The sequence below is a fragment of the Tenebrio molitor genome, chromosome 9 (assembly GCF_963966145.1).
Source record: "Tenebrio molitor chromosome 9, icTenMoli1.1, whole genome shotgun sequence".
NCBI classification, from domain to species: domain Eukaryota; kingdom Metazoa; phylum Arthropoda; class Insecta; order Coleoptera; family Tenebrionidae; genus Tenebrio; species Tenebrio molitor.
This window is the reverse complement of record NC_091054.1, coordinates 7,018,724-7,041,200: the sequence shown is the minus strand read 5'-3', so window position 1 is coordinate 7,041,200 and position 22,477 is coordinate 7,018,724. Positions and strand designations below refer to the sequence as shown.

Sequence of the window (22,477 nt, the reverse complement as noted above, 5' to 3'; positions counted from 1 at the left end):
AAGTTAATTAATATCGGATAATTTATTTGTGCTGCACATAGCCCACCGACCTTGATACCAATGCGTAAATTGTCAACGGAGAGAGCAAAAATGTCAACGTGGCATTTGTATTCAACAAATACAACAGTTGCTCCATAATATGTAATTTTTTTTAGAAAAATGCATCGTGAATCCATTAATCACGTGTGTAGGTATTAGGTTTGACATTAACGATTTTATAAATAAGAAATTAATCACGTGTTTCTTTTTTTGTTCGTACAACAACATTCCACATTAAAGCTCGGTCGTTGTAAATTTGAGGATAAATTATGGACTGTTTGGATCGTAAATTACAAATTTGAATATTGTTTTTATTCGTTTCAGAACAATTAAAAATGTCTGTTGCGTGATTTTTGGTATTTATGGACGAAAAATTCAAATTTACAAAAAAATATGACATTCCCACTTCAACAATGAACAAGCTATAGGTATACCTGCTAGGGATGAGTTGTTTTCAATCTAATTTTGTCTTAAATGGTCATGTTGATTAGGTAATTTCGATCAATCAGTCTTAATAATAATGAAAGGTTAATCCGGCTTGAATGCTGTATTACCGAGTGTGTGGTGGGCCAGAACACAATATGTTCAAGAGGGATTAACCTCCATTACAGAATATATGGGAAAAACAAAAGTTTTAAAAATCATGTGCATAAATAAAAAAATTGAATAATAAATCAAATTCGTTATATACCTACCATAAAAATTGAATTGTTGAAAATTGCTATATAATGAAAAAAAAAATGTACTGTTGGTTGTGGCATTAGAAAGTTTAAAAAAATATTGTTAAAGTAACAAGCACAAACATCTTTGTTAGATAACCCCGCGAAGGGAACTCAATAGGTTCCATGTCGGGCGATTGTGCTGTCCACTCGATAAATCCTCTACTTCCGGTGCGCCTCTAAATGACTACGTAGAAATTGACGAACCGGAAGAATATAATGAGAGAGTGTCCAGTCGAATTTTGCCAATATTGTACACTTTTATTAAATTTATCCATAAAATCCTTGAACAAATCGCATAAAAGATCTACAAAGTGATTCACAGGATAACCGCCCACAAAATCCAATTTCTGTAGGTGTTAAGCAGTGTATCCTTGTAGATGTAGATCTTATGACTTCAGTAACGACAATTTATGTCTGAACATTACCCCTAAGAGCAGACAGATTGTGTCTAATGCGTTTAGTCTCTGTTATCGTGCTATTTTCACATTTTACAAACTTATGTTCGTAGAATAATTGTTCATAAAGAAATCGTAGAATTTTTTATATCGCTGCAATTAATTTTTTACGGTTTCATTGTTGGCTTTATGGCAGAGTTTATGACATTTTAAAATAAGAAAATTCCAAAATATTGTATTTCAACTATGTACAATCGCGGCCATCCAAAAGTGAACGATAGCTTGCGAAAATTTCCGTATTTTTCGTTAGATTAAATCAGGCTGTATTCATTGGCGTTCGTGCAGCAGGCGTTACTATTTTAATAATAAAAAGTTGTACCTAATAATAAAAAGACTGAGAAGTAATTAATACATTATTAAAGTGAAAGTAAACTTTAGTCAAGAAACCTTTCTAACACCTATTCGCATTGGCCTCTCAAGCCTGTTTTCTTGCCAACCCCTCTTTATATTGAAAATGCAAGTCTTACTGCAATGTAATTCTCTCGCCACAGCAACCAACGACCAATTTTCTTCTAGCTTTGCAAAAGCCTTAGCTGTCTGCATCAGAGAGAGATGTGGCATTAAAAAAAAAATAGTTTCAATAAATTTTTTATCGCTAGTGTCAAACTTTGACATTTTAGAACGCCTATGATTTAAAGTAAATTTCAAACTATTAAAAAAAAACGTTCACTTTTGGATGGCCGCGATAGTACCTCCACGTCCACAGAAATAGATATTTCCTGATTTCAGCTTCTAAAGTATGGTATTCCCTCCCTAGGGAGTTAAAAATACTAGTATTTACATAATAAATCCGATTGTGCCGCTTTTGCCTCATTGGGGACCAACGATTTCGTCAGATTCACTACCAGAATCCATTCTTAGACGCAACCAGCGAAGATAACTTGCACTGTTTATAAAACGCAATCTTGGTCGCGGCAAGTGTGCTCACTCTGATGTTCTGACTTTGAAAACATTTAAAATAAGATTTAATTTTTTTTTTGTTTTATATCAAACAAACAGAAGGTAGTAGAAAAATTAGATGTACACCTGTGGAACAAAGTGTAGTTTCCTCCCCTGGGCATTAAACCACACCACGGGAAGAAACGATACCCCAGGAATGTTATAATTTAAATTTTTTTCTTTATAAAAAAAAACTCAAGGTGTTTTGTGCGAATTTCTCAGTTCTGAAACACCCAGATAATTTATTTTCGAACTTTGAGCGTGTTTTGCTCCAATTAATTTTGTGCGATTATAGTGTGGAGCGATTACCTGTCCGAAATTATTTTACATCACTGTACTGTCACGGAACGGAACGGTGGTCATATAGTGACACACACACACGAAAGTTAGTCAGCATCCTGTGGTGTCATCAATCATTATTTTTAATCATCATTTTGACCAACTCTTATTATTCTCTTTGACGTTGTCGCCATCAAAGTGAACCACAAATTTCAATTAAATCGAACGATTGTCCATTAGACGAGATTCCATTGTGCCGATAATCTCCGGTGTCAGAGAGGATTCCAGAGAAAGTAAATCTCGAGCCCGGTAGATTATTAGTACCATCAGCACGAGGAAAACTTAATTAAGATACACACACCGAGTGTTTAACGCGATGAGCTTGCACTTTAAAGCCGACAAGTGGAGTGGTTTTTCTTGTCCGTTCTTCCGAATAATAATAACACTCCTTAAGGCCCTATCGGTGAAAGGACGACCAGTTCGGGCTTTTATTCACTTTCCTCCGCTTACGTAACCGTACCGCGCGAGCCATAAGTACCGAAAGAGCTATTTTTGGAGGGAAATGGGTCACGCTTCGTGACACCTCCGATTTTTCATCGGTGAAACTAGACGCATCCGTGACGTAACGGCTTGACCTAAAAATCTTCGTTATCAGCGAGCATGGTCGTACCGAGCGTAGTACCATAACCATTTCGAATTTTAAGTACCTGTTATCGCTTACCTGTCATCCGTCTCTAGAAAATTTCTAAGCCACCCGTTGAGCCCGGCCCCATATTTCCGGAACTGCGATATGGTGATGCGGCCCGAGTTGTCGGGGGGCCCTAAATATGGCGTCGGCGCGACGGGGGACGTGTGTTACCGTCATTTTTAATGCTAACACTTCTCGAATTATTTAGAGAGTTCGATAAACAGTCTTGGACCAGATTTTGCGCGATTGTTAGTCAGTCATGTCAAAATCAAAGCGGCAAAGCGTGGCGACCTTGTTCGCCTCGAAAGTAAGTAAATATTTATTTGTTGTCGGCGATTATTGACTATTTATTACCGAGAACGGATGCCTGTCAGGGCGCCTTTTACTATTCCATTCATAAAACCGTAAACACCTTGTTTATTTGATTTTTGAGGCCGGAAATTGTCGTTTGCTTTGGCGGGTTACCCGAGAAAAAACCCAACCGCATTATATAATTTATTTAACGCTTCATGATTTATAATTTATACGCCATTGGCACAATTTTCTTATCGCCTTGCTTTTTTTTTTTATAAATATTTCGTCGCGTTTTCGCTCCGAGATAACCTAACCCGACGAAATTTGACAGTTGCCATTGATTCATAACTTCAATTTGATGAAGAAAAGTGGCAAAATGACGACCATGAGAAATCAAGTGGCATCAGTTCCGCTGCGTCTGGAGAAAATACCTTGGAAGTTGAAATGGGGCAATAAAAAAATTTCTATTAAGAGTATTTGGTGTAGCCTGAAGACCCACAGGACCCAGTACTTCATTCAAATCAAAATATGGATTTTTTAGACTAATTTTAAAGTTTTCAGTACATATTTCCTATCAGAGTTAATCAAAGCACTCAAACACTTCCAGATTTCAAAAATTTCGTTTCATTGACAGTTACAGTAAAAAAGTATTTATTTATTTATGAAATTGGAATAGGTGAAAAGGAAAAATTGACTTCTGAGGAATTTTTCGAAAAAACTTTTGGGTTGTCTCTGTGAAATTTATTACATGACGTAATTGATTGCAGGATTTTAACCTTTATCAGATGTAGCAATTTTCTAAGTAAATTTACTAACCTCAAAATAAAAATGAAATCAAAAGACTTAAGGTAGAGAAAGTTTGTTTGTTTTATGACTGCAATAAGAGTATTGAGAAAGATGTAGGTCAAATGGCACTTTTGTACTATGAAAGGGTTTTTATTTTTTAAAACGAATTACATATCTGTATTGTTTTTTGATCGGCATGAAAAAGTAAAAAGTCTAGAAGGTGAGACTGATGAGGATAACAACGAAAATGATTTTGAAATCATTTATAACTGAAAAAAAAGCTGACTGGATTTGTATAAAAAATTAAAATGAGTGAATTTGCCTTCACAATTTGTCTACTTTTTTAACAATACATTGTTGAGTGGTTTTTGTAGTTGTCAGGAATTTGTCATACGATCTCGCTAACACTCGATTAACATAACAAAGCGGAAGAACACAAATGACAGTGTTGTGAAATCAGTAGTTCCATTAACACTATTTTTTGCATTTATGATTTACACTGTAGTGGGCTACAAATCCTGCAAATCTGTAGATTACAACCAAGAGTGATTAGTCAAAATGCTTTCAAAAAATATTCGGGGATTTGCATACAGAATGTTTTACCCAGGTGTACTTTAGTGAAAAATTCCCAATTTCTTGGAGAATTCCTGAAAGCTTTACTGGGAAGGTCGGCCATAAGCGTAGGTACAAATCTGCACGAAACGTGGAAGACCTCACCTGTTTCGAGTTTGTAAGAGAGTGCGAGCATTTCTGGTTTGGTCACACCGTCAATTTCTCGATCTGTCTATGACAATTAAATCGAAAAAGCAACAAAAATGCGATCGCTGGAAGCCGTAAAGTCGCCATTAAATTTAAAATACTGCTTTAACAACTTTTCCTAGCACTCCCAGCCATCATAGACCTCGACATCGGCAACAAACGGGCACGGATAAAACATTCAAATGCGGTAGTATTATCGTCGGCCGTAAATAATGTAAGCCTTTCGTTGTCGATGTTGTAAAACTGTCCAACTCTGTCGGACATCTATCCTTTCTGCGGGCCCGTCCAGACGTCTCGAGCGCCAAATTGTGCCCAGGTAATGAAGAATTCGTGACAGACACTAAACAGTTCTAATACAAGTCTACCAACTCCAACCCTTCTAATGGCTGCACCTAAAGAGATCTGCACAACAGCAAACACATATTTTCCTATTTCTTTTATTTCCAAAATTTAGACGATCCCTATTTTAGGAACCAGATTCCTATAATATACTACTGCCAATCAGAGAATTAGTTTAAAATAGCAGTTTATTTAACGAGTTCGTGTGTAAGTTGGGCATGAGTGGGCCTCGTTTCACTTGCGTTTTAAAGGCCCACGAGTGCCAAAAAAGGCCCAATTTACACAAGAACGAGTTGAATACAACGTTTTTTTGTGCTCCAAATCGCTTAAAATCTTTAAAATTAGCTTAACGTGTCGTTTTGACAAGTGGTGACATTTATCAAAACCCGCTCATACAGAAGAAATTTCTCAAATTCTGACAGTGTCGAACAAAAAACAAGTTTCTTTTAAATTCTATTGATTTTTTTAAATTCAATTTAATTTAACTTGATCGATTTTTTGACATTGTTTTCAAGAACTTATTCATAGGGAAATTAGGTCATTTTTAACTTGCTAAACACGCATGATGTCGTTTAACACAATATTTATTGTCTCTGTTAAAAACCACTAATTTTCTATTCTCTTTGTGTTGTAACAGCAGGCAAAACCACAGAAAAACCGCTAATTTTGTGGTTTTTCAGTAGCGATTTTAAGAAAATTACTGGTGGGCAACAAATATTTAAAATAAATCAATTTCTTTCAAGAATTTTTATTTGTTACGGAGTTTGGTGAGCACAGAAAAATTGAGTTTTCTCACGCTGTATGAGTTTAGTATTTTTCAAAATGTTAAAGTTTTTGCGAAATCTATTACATTACTGTAAAGTACATAGTACTGTTACAAAAAATTACAAATTTACTTGATTACTTGTTACTTGATGATATTATGTACAGAAAAAAGACAGCTCACCTCTGAGTAAAATCTATAGCTCATCCATTCTAGACGTGAAGTGTCAAATTCAAGGTCGACTAAAATGTAATCAAATTTTGCTGAGAGTAGGTGTATGTTCACAATTTATTAACAAAAATGTCATTTGTGTCAAAATGTGAAATTGAAGTTGTGAGACCTTTAATAATAATAGAAGTGTTTTATAATATTATCCCGAAAAGTTATTAACAATTTGATATGGAAGAGGATTGTATGCAAATTTTTATTTGTAAAAATTAATACAACAATGATAAACGAAGCGAGAAAGTTTGCAATTCATTCAAAATCAGATAACTAGTTTTAGATTCTGACTCAGATTGTCCTAACGATATGATTATTATTATTGGAGGGATATTGTGACAATTAGCTACTCAAAGTTTTAAAACTTTTCTGAAGTAATGAAATCAAATCAATTATGGGTTAAAAAAAATGAAAACGGAAACAAAAGAGATGTGGAATAATGGAGTAATAAAAAAATATATAAAAACCGGAATCTAGGTCCAACAGATCAACAAAAAAATGTACCCACATATTTTACTTAAAGAATTAAATACAGCATTGCCAATTTTAAATTAAAACTTAAATGAGAAGTTAAATTAAAATCGAAGAGAATCGGTTAGTTGACAACCCCAAAAATGATGAAATAGTAACGCAAAAATAAATAAAAAGAGAATGAGCTAGTTGATAAATGCAGAAATGATGAAAATAAAAATGTGTAGTAATGATTAAAAATGAAAAATAATTTGAAAATGTAATTTTTTTTCGTAACATCATTTAAAAATTATTTTTTTTGATTTATTTACATACAAAATTTCTTTGTCAATTCTGTTGAGATTTTGAAAAAGTGAAGAGATCGGCGCCGATCACTTTTATAGCTTTCCTTCACTTTAGCCTTTAAATAAATAAATTTTAAATTAGCAATTAAATAAATGCCAAACCATAAATCTTATGTGAGTGAAATCCGCTTCCAGAAAAAAATGCACGTTGTTAGATTGTTTGACTTTTTCGGTATTACGTTTTACTGCCTTGCCAGTTTATTACATTATTCGCCATTACACATTTGTTTTTACGACATTTTTCTCTTTACCGTAAAAACTCCAGCATCTATTGTTAGCAGTTTATTACTGTCAGATAATTAACGTACAATTTTTATCGTTACTTCTTGTTTACAAGCACTGTAATGGTTTTTATACCAATTTTTGATAAGTTCATTTTTGATAACGACTGTTATTGTTCCGCACCGTCCAAAAACGTTCGCCAATCTGACCCATCTCGACGCCACTCGAAAACACTGCCACAGCAAACCCAATGGTAATTTTTTTCCTGGGCCATGACGCCTCGTACGCCTATTACGAAACGCGCCGATCCTCAGGTAGGAATCGGAAACGTAAACCTAATGTCAGTTTACGTCGAGACATCCTCGGACTTGGTGCTCGTGTACTTGTGACCAGTGGTCGGTGCTGCCAGTGCATCGGTTCGTGACAGCGGGATAATGTGCAAGATGCACATCTACGACAGATTGGTACACAAGGTAATTAGGCTTTTTTCCAGAATGTAATCAGTTTTTAATCGCGACCGTCTAGAAAGTTGCCAAACGTTCTCGCACAAAACAATCCAAACGGTAAAGTACTTCACATGCAATTATATTTTTTATGGCCCATTATTGCGATTTTTTGCCACGTGTTGCCCAACAAATTTTTTCTTCGATTGTTAAATCGGTGCGAAAAGTGCACACACCCACCCTGCGAACGCGTGTCATCAGTGATGACACTTCAGTAGTGACGTTAGTGGCACGCTTCCAAAATGTGACGGCGTGTCCTGTGTGTAATTTGTATTTTTGGAATTTTTTCTCGTAAATAAAAACGTCGTTTTTCCTACCGCTCTTTAAATAAAAGAGAGTGGGCGTTTGAAAGTCGGCTGAGAAATTATTAAATTCTGGACATTTAATAACAGCATGAGTTTTTTCCAGGCCCGCGGCTAGTGTTTTCTATTGTTTTAGGGTGTTGTCTTAAATTTGTGTTGCTAATTTCGATGCTGCGATATTTGCGTCGTCCATAAATTGCTGTTTTTATTTCCTACTTTCGTTTTTGTTTGTTTTCCGAATGATCGATTCGAAGAGGGTGTATTTGGGGCGAGGTCTTCGGGTTAATTGCTTTGAACTTTCGTCCAAAAGCTAATTCGGTGGAAGTCAATCAACAAAATTAATTTCCTGAAGTAACACCTTCGAACGATATTTGCAGATATTTTTGTTACGTTTGTTTGTGTGCCCAACACGCTCACGATTAAAAGCTTTCTCAATATGTCAGAGGAAAGATGTTTACGAAAACGCATGCTTCTACTTTGCACCAAAACGTTGTACACTAACGTCCCGAAATAATTTTTGTAAAATTTTTTTTTTATAAATAAACCTCAACACAAATTACACTTCCCAGATGGAAGGGTTGTTGACACTCGTTGGCTACTCAAAAATTACAAAATAGCGTTAATATAAATAGAAACTTAAAAATGACTGTTTCTACGACTGTTAAAAAAAAACTGTACTATATTTCACTATTTTTATCGCGTAAAATAAATGTTTATGGTAATACTGAAAAAAGTAAAGAGCGTTAAAAAAGTGGCACGACCTGTCATTATTTCGTTCTGGTGTTACGCAAATACGTACACCGAAATAGTAATCACAAGAGTGCATTGAAATCAATTGAAGCTGTCAAATTTTAGATTTGTGTTTTGGTGCAGATTTTTTCTAAGTGCAGTCGTGGAAAAACGTTGTTTGGAATCACGCATAAATTGTTTTTTTTCCACTTATGGGACTCGCCTACGACTCGTGCGGTCAAACTTCCCATTCTTTAAAAAAAAGTACTGCTTTACGCACTTGTTAGGTAAATTACAATTTTCAAAATCAAAAAATTAAAACTGAAAAGATGCTAATTCTGACCCACTCACTACAGTTAGCGACATAAAAGAAAAACTTCCTTGAGATGATATAAGTGTAATTATTTTGAGAAGCCTTGTATGGTGAGAATGTTTCTTTTGATAATACTTTTTTTCCTGTAAGCTGTAATTAACATTTACTAGTGGTGTAAAGAAGGTATTGTGTAACTAGGAAAATCTGATTGGTATACAAACAAAAACAAAATCAATATTTCCAGTAAATATTTTATAAATAGTAAATCAATAACTTTCGTTTTACCAATTTTATGTTGATTTTCTTGACGTTAGCAACAACCAACACCTGCCACTAAATCTGAAGATTTTTGAGTCAAGTGATAAATTTCACTGGATTTTTAATCTGTACCACCAAGACAGACTCAATCCTTTTTGACAAATATCCTCCAACTAAGCAGACATTTCGTTAATATTTTAAAATTCTTACTACACTCTTTCCCAACTGCTATTATTCTAATTTGTTTTTGACTACTTGGTCCTCATGAGGAAATTCTAATTCCGAAACCGGTTGACTTGCAATAACACATACACGCCTGCATCCTTAGACCGTCATTTCTCTTAATTACGTAACCTTGCAGGAAAGATGATTTGTTAACTTCAGGAAGACTTTAATTTGAATTTTTATCGAAAATCTTGGTACCTGTCGGGTTCCTGGAGCTGGCTCCGCACCCACAAGTGTCTCTGCTTAATCCCCAGCTCGGCTCCAACACTTTTCACTTAATTTTGGTCATTCGTCGGACCTTATTAGCTATTAGAACCCAGGTAGTTATGAGTTCTTTAATACCTTCACCTTTTCGTCAGGTGCAGGTAACGTGACCTCCTACTTTCTGTTAGATGGCCTCATAAAATCACCTGCTCCTGACCAACTTATCTCCGTTTTCGGTCGGTGGTTCTACCTCCAGTTTAATATTCCAGAGTTAACCCCTGGCGTTATTACCATTCACGGAACATACGCATACCATTCTTACGCATATTGTTATTCTAACAATAGGTGATGGATATTTTCTTGGTTTATATCGACTCATCTTTTTGTACACATTTAAATGTTAATTGTTGATGCACGAGAAGTCGGCGGCGCAATGTTTGCATGTGTAAACACCCGACGACGGTACCATTGGCATAATAAGTACTATCACCGAAGCCCTTCGTCCGTTACCCCGTCTGGTACTTCGGAAATTGGAGTGACGGCCAGTTTTACGCTTACCTGTGGTGTTTATGGATAGAAACGCAGAGAAAGACTTTCGCTGGAAGGTTAGCGACTCCACCTGAGGTTGTCGGCGCGGTAGAAGACTAAAACAAAGAGACAGGAAAAAAGCCAAACATAATAACATCGACGTATGGCATGAGTGTTAAAAGTCACGCGATACATGGGTGGTAATGTTTGAAATTGTAATTAAATTTCTTAGATCACTCGTATTAAATTACTATGCAGACTACTTAATTGCTTATTGCTTTTTGTAATTGACTCGAGCTGTGCGATTTTTTCTCGTCGCTCGAAAACGAAAAGACTTTCCTCTTCTATCCAGTTATTCGAAGGCGACCGCTCCCGATCCACCAGACGAAATTAATTAAGCCGACTAATAATGCGCCATTTATGGCGTCTTTTAATCAGAAGAGAGCGTTCGCCATTGTTGTCATTACAATCCGAACAACATAATATACTTATGTTAATATTAATTGCTACGTTGTGGTACGTGGGCGCGGTAATACGCCGCGATTATCGCGCCCCCCTCGGCCCATCGCGAACACTAATCGTTAACAGTATTCTAATATTGGCGTAACTGTTTCGGCCATTGTAATTTTAACAAGCCACATCGGGCACTTGTTATTATTTAATTAATGGAAGCGCAAGTCGGCGTCGGGTACCGTACGGTGCGAAAAAAATATCGGTGCTGAAGGAGAGCCTTGCGGTACGCGGCACCAGCGACGGCGGTTTCGTAATCGAAATTTAATGGAGTTATCGCCGATCTCAATTAAGATAACGTTTGGCAAAGGTGAAGTTCAACACGGTCACCGGATTTTCGGATTCCGGTAAGGTCACGGCAAGCTCGGAACGGTGGCAGAAAGAGAAATTTCGGCACTAATTGGGCGCACGGCTCGGAGGCGCCAGATTCTTAGATGGGGGCGAGATTAGCCGGAAATTAAATACCGGGAGGGTCTCTGTCGGGAGTAATTATAACCCACTTAGGAGGATGGATGTATGAAAGTCTCGTCAAGATAAGCTTCAATTACTTCTTTTAGTCGTGTGGTCAAATTTTACAAAAAAAATATATGAATCAATGGAACTCTACTGTACGTTGAAGGTTTTGGAAAAACTAAACAAAAACTTCCGTTATGGTACTTTGTAGTACCCGATGGGAGATTTTCTCTCCTGGATATAGGAGATTCCTGGGAGGTACAGAGAGATCCATGGGATTAGGGGGAGAAGAGATATTCTACAGATGAGATCTTTTGTCCCGAAACATTTCTAGGGATCGGGAGTACCTAATTCAAGAAAATTGATTTTGTAAGTTCTTTGGTACAAAAATGACGTCCGAGGCGGTAGTGTAAAATAACATAATTATTGAACCCAGTGGTACCATAGTTAAGTCAAGCGAGGGTAATCAAATCTAGTACTGAGACATATTAAAAAACAAACAAAAAAGATTTGGATATTTGGGACACTGGTAAGTGTCGATATTTTCATTTTTGTGCTAATTATCCTTTGACCCACTCCTCGTGGTGGCTATAGTCACGCGTGACTTTTTTTGCGGGAATCCCTCGACGTTATCGCCTCGGGTGACGTCCGCAACCTTCGGCTTATTTCGATTTTTGCCTGTGCCGTCACGTGAGCTTTCTAGACATACCCCGCGGTTACGCCACTGTCTGCGCAAAAATGCAGGAAACTGCAATTGTTATAAATTTGCGCGCGGCCGGATTGTGACGTTTCCTTTCGGTTCGTTATTCATGGGAGAATAAGCAGGGAGAAAGAGCGGGGACGAGAAGAAAAAGAGTTGAAAAAAAAGAAAGGAACAAGACAAATCGTCGGCGTAATAAATAACTTTCATTGCGGCTTTTTATAAAGGTTTTGCGCGTACACGCGTTCAATGGTACTATTACGGATTTTTACTTTTTGCTAAGTAGGTTGGTTTTGAACTGTCTGAATGGAAAGGGGCGAGGTTGGCGGTGAAAGCGAGACCTAAGGGCATCGCCGGGCAGACAGGCCAGGCTCAATCGTAAATTATACGTCGGCCAAAGTCACGATATCGGTTTTATTTGTATGCAAATTATCGACTTTCATATTGTGCATCGTTCTTTGGTTAATTAGCCGACTGGTTTGGGAGATTAGGAGACACCGGCGGAAGTTTCTCCACCGATATCTATCGCGCACTTCGATAATCCTAGATAAGTACCGCCGGTACCATACGTGTCAATCGCGGTACGTACGATCGTTATCTTTCGCTTTTCATGAATCACGACTGTGAAACAAGAGACGAGGAACTGGCAAATTGGGGGTCCACTTCTCATCTTTCACTGCTGCAAACTTTCATTTTTGTCGCTGCAGAGCTTTCAAACAATCCGTACTGACCCTGAAAGAACTGATTTTTATGGAAACCATTGTTGGTACAGGAATCGCGCAGCGTAAAAGGTCATCCGGAAACTAGTCAACTTCCAATTCGATTTCGACCGCATTGTAACATTATGCGGTGGAAAATTAGAAAACTTGGGCGTGCTACTAGTGACACAGAAAATCGTCGATTGGAAATCTTCCCGTTTCAAGAGAAAAACTACGAGACAGAAATTAAAATGTGTTGCGTTGAAACATTTTGTTTAAAGTTACGAGCTGAGTAGTTATTTTTATAAAAGGAACGAGTTGCGAAACAAATTTAAAATAAAAAAGCTGCGACAGCTATGTCTTGCAAAAAGTTTAAAGATCGAGTTGAAACGGACGACGCACAAATAATTGTGGTGAAATCGCTCAAAGTCCATTTGCATAAAGCAAATTATTTCAGATTCTTGTGCAAATTACAATACCAGTAGTTGGTAGAATACCATTTAAAAATACTTTCATTTGAGAAATACTGAGAAGTCGTAAATAAGTAATTGTACGTGGAATTGTTGTTTCTACTTTCACATCCACTTGAATGCCATTTGAAAAACAAATGTTGGATGTAATTGTCTTCTGGTATCATATTTCGTTATTATGGCTGGAAGATTCGACGTATCTTGTAGGGCAATGTCGCGGATGGTGTAAATGTCAGGCTTTCTACGATCAGAAATCAATGATTGTAGCACTGACCTTCGATGCGGGGCCAATGTGAACCGAAGGACTTCATTTAATGTTCTATTTTTATTTTCTGTGCGGAAGCAGAGTCCAAGATATAATAGTTAGGTGGATAAGTTGGGGTGGAAGCGAAATTGGAAAAACGAAGTGTTTTAAGTATCTCGATTACACAATGAGCTGATAGAGAGAAGGAATTTAAAGAGAACTTTTAAATGTGAGTGACGGATAAGATAGAAAAACGTTCTTTTCGACAGGAAGGAAATTTACGAATGAAAACAAAATCGACAGTTGCAATTTGTGTGGTAAAATAAAATTGCTGTTAAAAATGGAAATGGAAGACGAAAAATAAAGGAAACGAAGAAATGGCAAAATTGGTTGAAGTGAAAAATCATAGATAAAATTGTTCGTAAAAGGAATTTGAAGAAGCAAAAAAAAAACAGAAGGAAGTGGTAGAATGAGAAGGACGGTAAAGAAAGGGAAGATGAATTAAAAAGGGTAGATAAAACAAAGGAGAAGGAAAGCGATGAGAAAGAAGAAAAACATTTTGAAAAAATTTTCAAAACAAAAACTCGAGATTCAATCGAAAACTTTGAAAAAAGAAAAGAAGGTGCGAAATGTACAGAAATCGTAATTGTATGTCATAGTTTATATCGCAAAATACATATGTATAAAAAACAATTATGTATTAAAATAAAATGATTAAACTATCAAGATGATTGTTACAGCAAAATCCAAATCTAAAATGTGACGTTTGTAACGTCAAAATCGCTAGACAATTTGAATTGTTTTCCAGTGCACTCTTATGATTCGGCTATTTCGTAAGACGCATTTGTATAACGCCACGATGACACGCTACGACACTATTTTTATCGCATTTTACTTTTTCCACATAAATAGGTGTTTTTCATGCAGTAAAAACATTGAAACATAGCAGTGGTATAAAAAATGTGTTGTACGTAGGAATTTGATAATGGCATTTATTTTATTACTTTACCTCCATGCGAACCAGTACAGTTGTGAAATAGATTTTTGTTGTGGCCACTCCTACCGACGCATTTTTAATTGAGACACTCGAACTTATTAAAAGCACTGAAAGCTCTAGACGCGAAGGTGGCCCCGAGCCTCGATCAGCATTCATCTCTCGATCCGAAACGGCTATTTGCATAATTTCGCTCTTCTCACGCTGAAACATTGTATATTGTTACAAGTCGCATCCTTTCTCAATTAACCCTAATTGTTTCAGGCCGAGCGACTCGCAGATTACGGGCGACTCTTGGGCGGTTCCCAGCCGGCCCTGGACGGTCGCCGGCGCGATTTAGATCGCATACAAGACTTATTTCCGCACGATTACTTAGGCCTCCACATCGCAGAACCCAATTCTACGTATCACGTGGTAAGTGGCACTCCAGGTGTAAAAATCCACCCATGATAGATCTACGCGGCCTCATAATACGCGGATAATGATGCATTTCTGTGCCCATTCAGTTGCAGCAACAGCTTGCAAGCACATCCTGGTCCCACGGAAAAATTACAATCGACGAGAATCGATGGCTGATTGCTATACCGCGTCCGGTATAAAAATGGGCAGAAACTGACAAGCTTGATTTTGACAGTTTTGTTGCGCGTTCTTCGAGAGTCGACGAGAAAACGAAACGGGAAAGAAATGGGTTTTGGGTTTGTGACGTGATTTACAAGTTGCCCATTTTTACAGCGAACAGAGTTTAGCGCTGTCAGCGTTTTTTGTCGTTGCGTGTGCGCCGCCCAACTTTCCGTTTCTTCGCGGTTTACGAGCGCAATTAACCGGTCGATTTGAATCGATCCGATGGATCGTTTTATGACGGGATTGCTCAATTGATTAGCGTAAGTGTCCGGAGAATTGACATTTTTCATCGTGCAGAAGAGCGGCATCTTCACTTTACATAATGAAATCTACGATGTCGTAACGGCGGATCCGAGCAAGGAGCACAACATTCCGAGCAGTATCGCGACCGGATTGTTTATTTAAATAGCTCGATGCGCCTCGTGTGCTTTTAATGCACATTAACAGACCGTTAAAACTGCATAAATGTTGCAGTACAATATAGAAACATGCAGAAATCTTTAAGCGATCGTGTCGCGGTCTAACGGTCCCCGCGTACTCCTTCGTTTTTCCCCGGAGATCTTTCCCCGTCCGAGAATTCTCGTTTGCATATTCGCGGAAGTTCATCGTTCCTTTCGAAATAACAATATTTTCATTTGAATATCGTCAGTTCTGCCAGCAGTTTGCAATTCGAAATGCATTACTACACTCCGCACGTATGCGCAATAAAACGACTGATGCTGGATTCGAACAGATTTATTTCCTGCAATTTCCGCTACATATCGCATGTCTGCAATTACGGACAGTGAAAGTAATTATGACTTGTGTCGGATTCGTTTTTCTAATCGGAATGTTCTCCCGCAGAAAAAGTCCTTCCGGAAGAAATCGTTGGGCGATTTAAACCTCATCGAAAACAACAACAGGGAGACATGCAACAGGGTGTTTTTGGTGGAGGCGCCTTGCGCCATGGGACCTCCGCACCTCCCCCTCAACGCTAAGCCCAGACACCTCTTCCTCTTCTCCGATTTGTTACTCGTCGCCAAGCCGCGCTCCACCAGCAGCTTCAAGCTCAAGGTAATTACTTCGATTCTAATCAATTTTGCCTCCGCAAATTATCCAGAGTGGCACACCAGAAAGTAATGTTTCTCTCGCTTCTTCCAACACTAGATCCACGATTTCAGACGAACAAATCGCGTTCACCGGATAATAAATGTTACTTCATAACTGCACACGCCCAAGAAGTAATTTGCGTATCCTCGTTTCATAACAAAAAAAAAAAAAAACAAATTGTAAATTCAAAAATATTTTACATGTTTCTTACATCGCAGTTGGCTCCGAAGTACATAACTTACGTAACTGTACTGTCCTAAAGGTCAGTTGGTGTGATTACTTGGTTGCCTAAAAACAAGGAGCTTTGATGATATAATTTAAAGTAAAACATTTGTAAGAAATAATTACTGTACAGGCAGAAAAAAGTTACATACTGTTGTAGTTTGCAGAGAAAGTGCCATTCCGGAAATGCAGTAATTAGTAAATTTCACTTCTACTCTTTATTAATTTCAATTTTTCAATTTCTTTCAACACTTGACAATAATTGCTCGTTAACAACACTTTCCCCCTCGGTTGTCCCCGACTTCATAATTTCTTTCACAAAACCTCACTCGACTTGATCCTTTTGCCAGGAGAGCGTCCGAGTGTCGGAGTTGTGGATAGCGCCGTGTCCCGAATCTGAAACCGGCTTCCTCCTTGGATGGCCTTCACCCGCTAGGACCTACTTGGTGACGTTTTGCACCCAAGCAGCGCGAGACTCTTGGTGGCGCGAGCTGCAGCAAGCCCTGGAGGCCCAGCTGCGATTGGAACCGCCCACCACCAACATCAAGGTGGTGTACCGAGACCCCTTGAGCGGGACCGAATGCTCCAAGACTTTGGGGGTGGGTCCGGAGATGAATTCTGGAGATGTGGCCAGGCTGGCGCTGGACGAGTCGAGAATAGGCGAGTGGGCTTACACGCTCTACGCCAGGGACAGAGACAACGCCCCTTGTCCGTTGATCGGGTGCGAAAGACCGCATTCTATCCAGCTGGCGCGATTGCGACAGTCGCTGTGTGCCGAAGAAGGATTCGATCTTACGCACTGCAACAACAATCGGATACCGAGCGATATCGTTTTTGAGTTAAAACCAAACATCAAGCCATCGCCGAGGAAGTAAGTAGCAAAAAAAGTGTGTTGTTTGGTTCTATTGTTTTTTCCCAGGACGCCTTTGAAGTTGTTTCGGAAAACAACGGGCAGGATATTTGGAGTGCCTTTGTCCCGACTGTGCACGAATAACGCGCTGCCCCCCGCGATCAACTCTTGTTTGAGGGCTCTCTTCCAGAGGGGGCCCCACACGCAGGGGATCTTCCGGAGGTGCGCCTCCGCCAGAGCGCTGAGAGAGCTCCGCGAGAAGGTAGACACGCAGGGAGCCGCCGTCTGCGAAGAAATCTCCAACACTCCGGCCCTGCTTTTGGGGGCCCTCCTCAAAGACTTCCTGCGGAGTCTGCCCGAGCCGCTCCTCTCCGGAAACCCCCAAGAGTGGTTGAACGTGGCAAGCAGCGGCCGCACCGACCACCTCCGAAGACTGCTCAGTCTGCTGCCCCGCGACAACCACCTCCTCCTAGCCAACGTGGTCTGCGTCCTGTACAACATCGCCAAACGTGCCAGATTTAATCTGATGTCGGCGGCCAACTTGGGTATGTTGTTTCCGCCGTTAGTCACTTCCGATTAGTAATTTTTGCAAATGAAGGTGTGTGCGTTGGCCCGAGTTTACTCTGGGAGTCCGTCCAAAACGCCCCCCTGCGGACGTTGCCCACACTAGTTGAGATGTTAATCAACAACTGCCAAATTCTGTTCGGGTCCCAGGTCGTCTCGCTTCTGGGCGAAGTTGCCAACGATAGCGGCGCCGAAGAATCTGACAGCTTACACTGTGAGTCACCATTTTAATTATTACGCTTAAATACCTATACGGTTAAACTCAAGGTCGGACAAAAACCAGTCATTTGTGAATGTTTTCCAGCTCTGGGTCTTTCGTTAGACAGTGTGGAGTTGAGCAAAGACCAGAAGTCGCTCAGTCGCGACTCGGGGCTCACTTTATCGGAAGACGACCGCGACAGTCCGGGCCTGAACTACCACAATCCCTCCTTCCACCGCTCCGATTGGGCCAGACAAGCCGCCAGAGTGCGCTCGCTCGACAACACTTGGATAGAAGAAGACGAGGCCTTCTGCACGTCCAACGAGAGCCTGTGCGGGCCACCCATTCCGCCGAGACGACCGCCACCGCTGCGACATCTCCCTCCTGTCCATCTACCGCCGATGTACCGACCGCCTCCGCCACCACCCCCAATATACGCGACGGCCAAGCTCCTGCTCGTCACCGACGCGGAGAGCGAGAGCTACGTTTGAGAAGTGTTCAAATTTGGTGCCCAGACTGGCCCACGTAAGAGTATTTTTGTCAATTGAGACGCACGAGTAGTGGAGTTTCGATTGAGTCTGATGTACATAAAAATAATTCAGTGTTTCATTGAAGCTTGTATTATAGAGATTCCGATTTTTTGGAAACGATTTTTGTACATTTTGTAAGATAATGTAAAAACAGATGCATACTTCCGTATTTTTTGATAAAGAAGCCATATTATCGTACAGTTTAGTTAAGAGATTTTGTAATTTTTGCCATGGTATAGCTTATTCGCATTTTATAGACTATGTTAGTAATTAGTTTTAAATGAGAAACGTTGATAAATCTAAGAGTAATTTTGTAAGTATTTTTTTCAAAGTATAACAAGAATATATAGTCTTGAAGTATGTGGTGTTATTACTCGAACCTTTCCGACATTTTTCTTCCGCGTCGAGGCAATAAACTCAAGCCTACTGGGCTTGGAAGTTTAAATAATTCGAAATTACGACCAGTAAAAGTAATAATTATGAGAAAAAGATGGATTCCGCTTGACAGCTACGAGTTTAGACGCCCCAGGGCCAGCGGTAACCACATTAATTGGTCCTTCGTAGTTTATGCAATGCAATGGGCGGTATTGGACGTCGGGTTCAATTATAGTTATATTGTGGAAGGAGCACTTTGCTCATAAAGCTGCAACCTGAACTACCAATTAAAAAGGGAAAAAACTCCGAGAAACAACAAAATTATAAACCATGTGGAGAACACAGGAAATGGCGATACGCTATACTACCATTTTATAATTGCCTTTTTCATTTGTCAAACTGCGGGTCTGGAAACGACCGCAGGTATTTCAATCCAACGCAAAAACACAATTGCTAAAAGGAAATCAAAGAAGAAATTAATCATTTTTAATTTTGCGGGACGTGGATTGTATGACTGGTTGCATACCCTCACTTGAATATCGGGTAAGGACAAGGTGAGGTAGCAGACGATTGAAACAAGTGATCTTGTACGTTCTATACAATAATATTTATTAGTAAATGCGAGAAATACTGATTGGGTATATAAAAATCACGTTATGAGGGTTAAGAATATCGACAAAATCACAACAAATACCGCAACACTAGAACTACGTAATAGTGGCAACGTAACACAATAAATACGCGATAGTCAGTAGTAAAAATTCTAAAAACATCTAAACAAATATCTGACCCAGATGAGGTACAAATATAAAAATGATTAGGTGTGCGTGTGCAACATCTACGTCATCACAAATCTGTTAAAAGAGCATTAAGTACTTGTCAGATCCTACCAAGCATTGATAGTTAGAATCAACACCTATATACGTCACAATTACGTAGATTAAAATCAGTCAATAGATTGTTGTCATGTTTGAAGAGTAGAAATTGTACCGCTTCGTCTGAGATCTACTCGATACTAGCTTTGGACGCGAAAGAGGTGAGGGAGGAGATCTCGTTGGGACTTGGGTCGGTGGGCAACCTGCTGAACTCGACCTCCTCCCCCTCGTTGCAGATGGGCTCGCTCGGCCACTGTTTGTGACTGGGAGCGTACAGCATCAACATGGCGCAAATGTAAACGTTCCACATTCCGTAAACGCCGGTGTGCAAAGCAGAAGACAGCTCCAACTCCATGTTTTCGTCCCATTTGTTTTGGCCCTCGGCCACTTGGCTCAAGATGAAGGAAACCACCGTGACAGCGGCGCAGATGACAGTCGCCAACATCAGGAAATTGAAGCGATAGATGATGCCTTCGTAGTGCAAGCGGCGGGCTTGACACATGCTGGGCAAGACGGAGCGTTTGATGCTCATGTTTTTGAAGACCCGCCAAATCATGTAGCACAAGAAGATGAAGTACATGCTGGCGGAGATGCCGGCGAGGATGATGAACGACAGCGCCAGGTTGGTACCGACTGGGGTCACCCAAATCGAGTAGAAAGGATTGACCAGTTGGATGCCGCGCTCGCACAAATCGAAGACGAGAAGTGAGAGACAACCGATCACGATCGTGCTCAAGTGCTTCCAGTACAGCTTGAGACTGTTCTTCTCGCCGTTGTCCTGGATCAACATGTGTTCACCTGCAAAGACTAGCCAAAAAGACAACAACATTGCGTAAAAGATTCCTTGGCGGATGTCACCCAGAAGGAGCATATATGGCATGTCAAACCACAGCGTCAAGTATTCGATTGGAAGATCTAGAAACGCGAGAGTGGCCCCTAGTGACATAAGCATGTACTCCAACAGAGCTGGAGTGCGTTGCAACAAGTGAACGCGCCTCCAAAACCATACCATTATTCCTACAATAATAGGAAAGAAAAAAGTTTTTATGGAGACCCAAATTCTGGTGAAACCCCCGTTCATGTGTATCATGTGCAGATAAACGTCTTGTATTTTTTGCAAGTTGACGTTCTTGAACGATTTCTCGCTGTACGGAAGGCGTATGTTTAACAAGTAAAAATCGTGATATAGTGAACCTAGTTCAAAGAGGGGTACCATTGAGCAATTGTAAGGGTAGCCATCAGGATCTTTGATGTTCTTGAGGTCTATGTTGCAGTCCATGTAGCGCTTTTCTTCAGCGTGGGCGTAGTAGGCCCACGGCGTGCGGCCCCCGTGTTTCGTCTTGTCGCTGTACGCCAGACGCGAGTCAATAGTGAGTTCCACTATAAATTCCACTGGATTGAAGCCACTGTGGTAGACTAGATCGAACTGAAGGATTCCCACTAAGTTCTGTTGCCACCGCGAGAAATCCAAACTGTAGAGAGGCATTTGAACAACAAACACCTAACAGTAGCAAATTTTCAATCACAAGATCATCAAATAAAATTGGGGGCTTACGATATTTTCCGCGGTCACGCCCGGTTTCAAGTTGTTCAGGTTGATTTTGTTGCAGTCCAGGGTGATCCAGTGGTTGGGGTTGAAGGTTGTGGAGGCGTTGTCCAGACATGTGGTGGCTATTATCCCCTGAGAAGTCGCGGGTCTGGGGCCTATTAAACCGACTAGGAAGCAGCCTACTTGGATAAGCAGCAGAATCACCACCAAAACGCTTAATTTACGCCCGCTTAAGTTTTCTAAGATCGTTCCCGGCATTGTTGGGCGCTTACGACACGTAAATTTCAGTTTAAACACCGGAAATGTTGAAAATTTTTTAGTTAACACGCCATTAGCAAACAAAAACAAACTTGAACGGTGTTTTTTAAGATGTTGGGTTGGCTGTGGTGGCGCGCTAAATTTGACAGTTCCAATTTAAAAGTCGCAATTCCTTCGTTTATAAAATTCATATAATAATAAATGTAACATTAGAGTGGATTCAAAATTAAATGTGTAATTTCAATTACGTGAATATTACGTTTGGTAATAATTTTTTAATCTGCTCATAAAAAGTTCTAAATTTTGCTCAAATTTATAATCAAGTAGGTAGTCTTAGTCCTGTCTTAGTTTTTAAGAAGTATGGCGCCGGTTAATGTTGAAATTTCCATTAATTTCGATAAATCCCAAGCATTCGTTAAAAATATAAGAATAATTCTAGTTTATAATGTTAAACATTATTATTTAGTGTTGTGGTGCAGTGAAATGTGTTCTCAGATCTACCAAGAAGAATATTATAATAGGATGGAAAATACAAGGGTATGTCTGGTCCCTTAAAATACAATAAGGAAGTTATTTCGCCAAAAGAGTTAAAAGTTAAGTAATAATAATTGTCGTCAATAATTATTACACTAATTATAATTAAGTAGTGCAAATAAAACTGACTCAAAGTATTCTTTAGTGTATTTTCTCAGTATGTCTCAATTTGCTAATTATTGTAAAGTATCTGAAATTGAATTAAAGTTTAATTAACTAAAGGCAGTTGGCGCTTTAGTGTGATTATAAAGACTAATAATGTAAATATTAATGTTTCAAACATTCAATTGTTATCTAATAATATCTTTCTGTATTTTCAGTAAGTTCCAACATAGACGTCCAGAAAAGATATTACTGA

The 22,477-nt window shown here is 39.3% G+C and overlaps 2 protein-coding genes across 2 annotated transcripts in view; one reads left to right on the top strand and one right to left on the bottom strand.

Moving 5' to 3' along the window:
* Positions 1-18,888, top strand: part of LOC138137725 (rho GTPase-activating protein 20-like) — a 76,039-nt gene extending 57,151 nt beyond the window's left edge. Inside the window, exons 3-8 of the mRNA XM_069057251.1 lie at positions 14,718-14,867; positions 15,918-16,127; positions 16,736-17,256; positions 17,305-17,780; positions 17,834-18,013; positions 18,104-18,888. Coding sequence (XP_068913352.1) covers positions 14,718-14,867; positions 15,918-16,127; positions 16,736-17,256; positions 17,305-17,780; positions 17,834-18,013; positions 18,104-18,489 — 1,923 coding nt within the window. The 3' untranslated portion in view covers positions 18,490-18,888. The remainder of the gene's footprint in view (positions 1-14,717; positions 14,868-15,917; positions 16,128-16,735; positions 17,257-17,304; positions 17,781-17,833; positions 18,014-18,103) is intronic.
* A 600-nt stretch (positions 18,889-19,488) lies between these two features.
* wls (Wnt ligand secretion mediator) lies at positions 19,489-21,692 on the bottom strand. The gene is made up of 2 exons (XM_069057252.1): positions 21,334-21,692; positions 19,489-21,279 (listed from the first exon to the last, which is right to left on the bottom strand). Exons 1-2 carry the CDS (start codon positions 21,583-21,585, stop codon positions 19,909-19,911), a joined length of 1,623 nt encoding a protein of 540 aa, XP_068913353.1. The 5' UTR covers positions 21,586-21,692; the 3' UTR covers positions 19,489-19,908.
* Between the last annotated feature and the right edge of the window lie 785 nt (positions 21,693-22,477).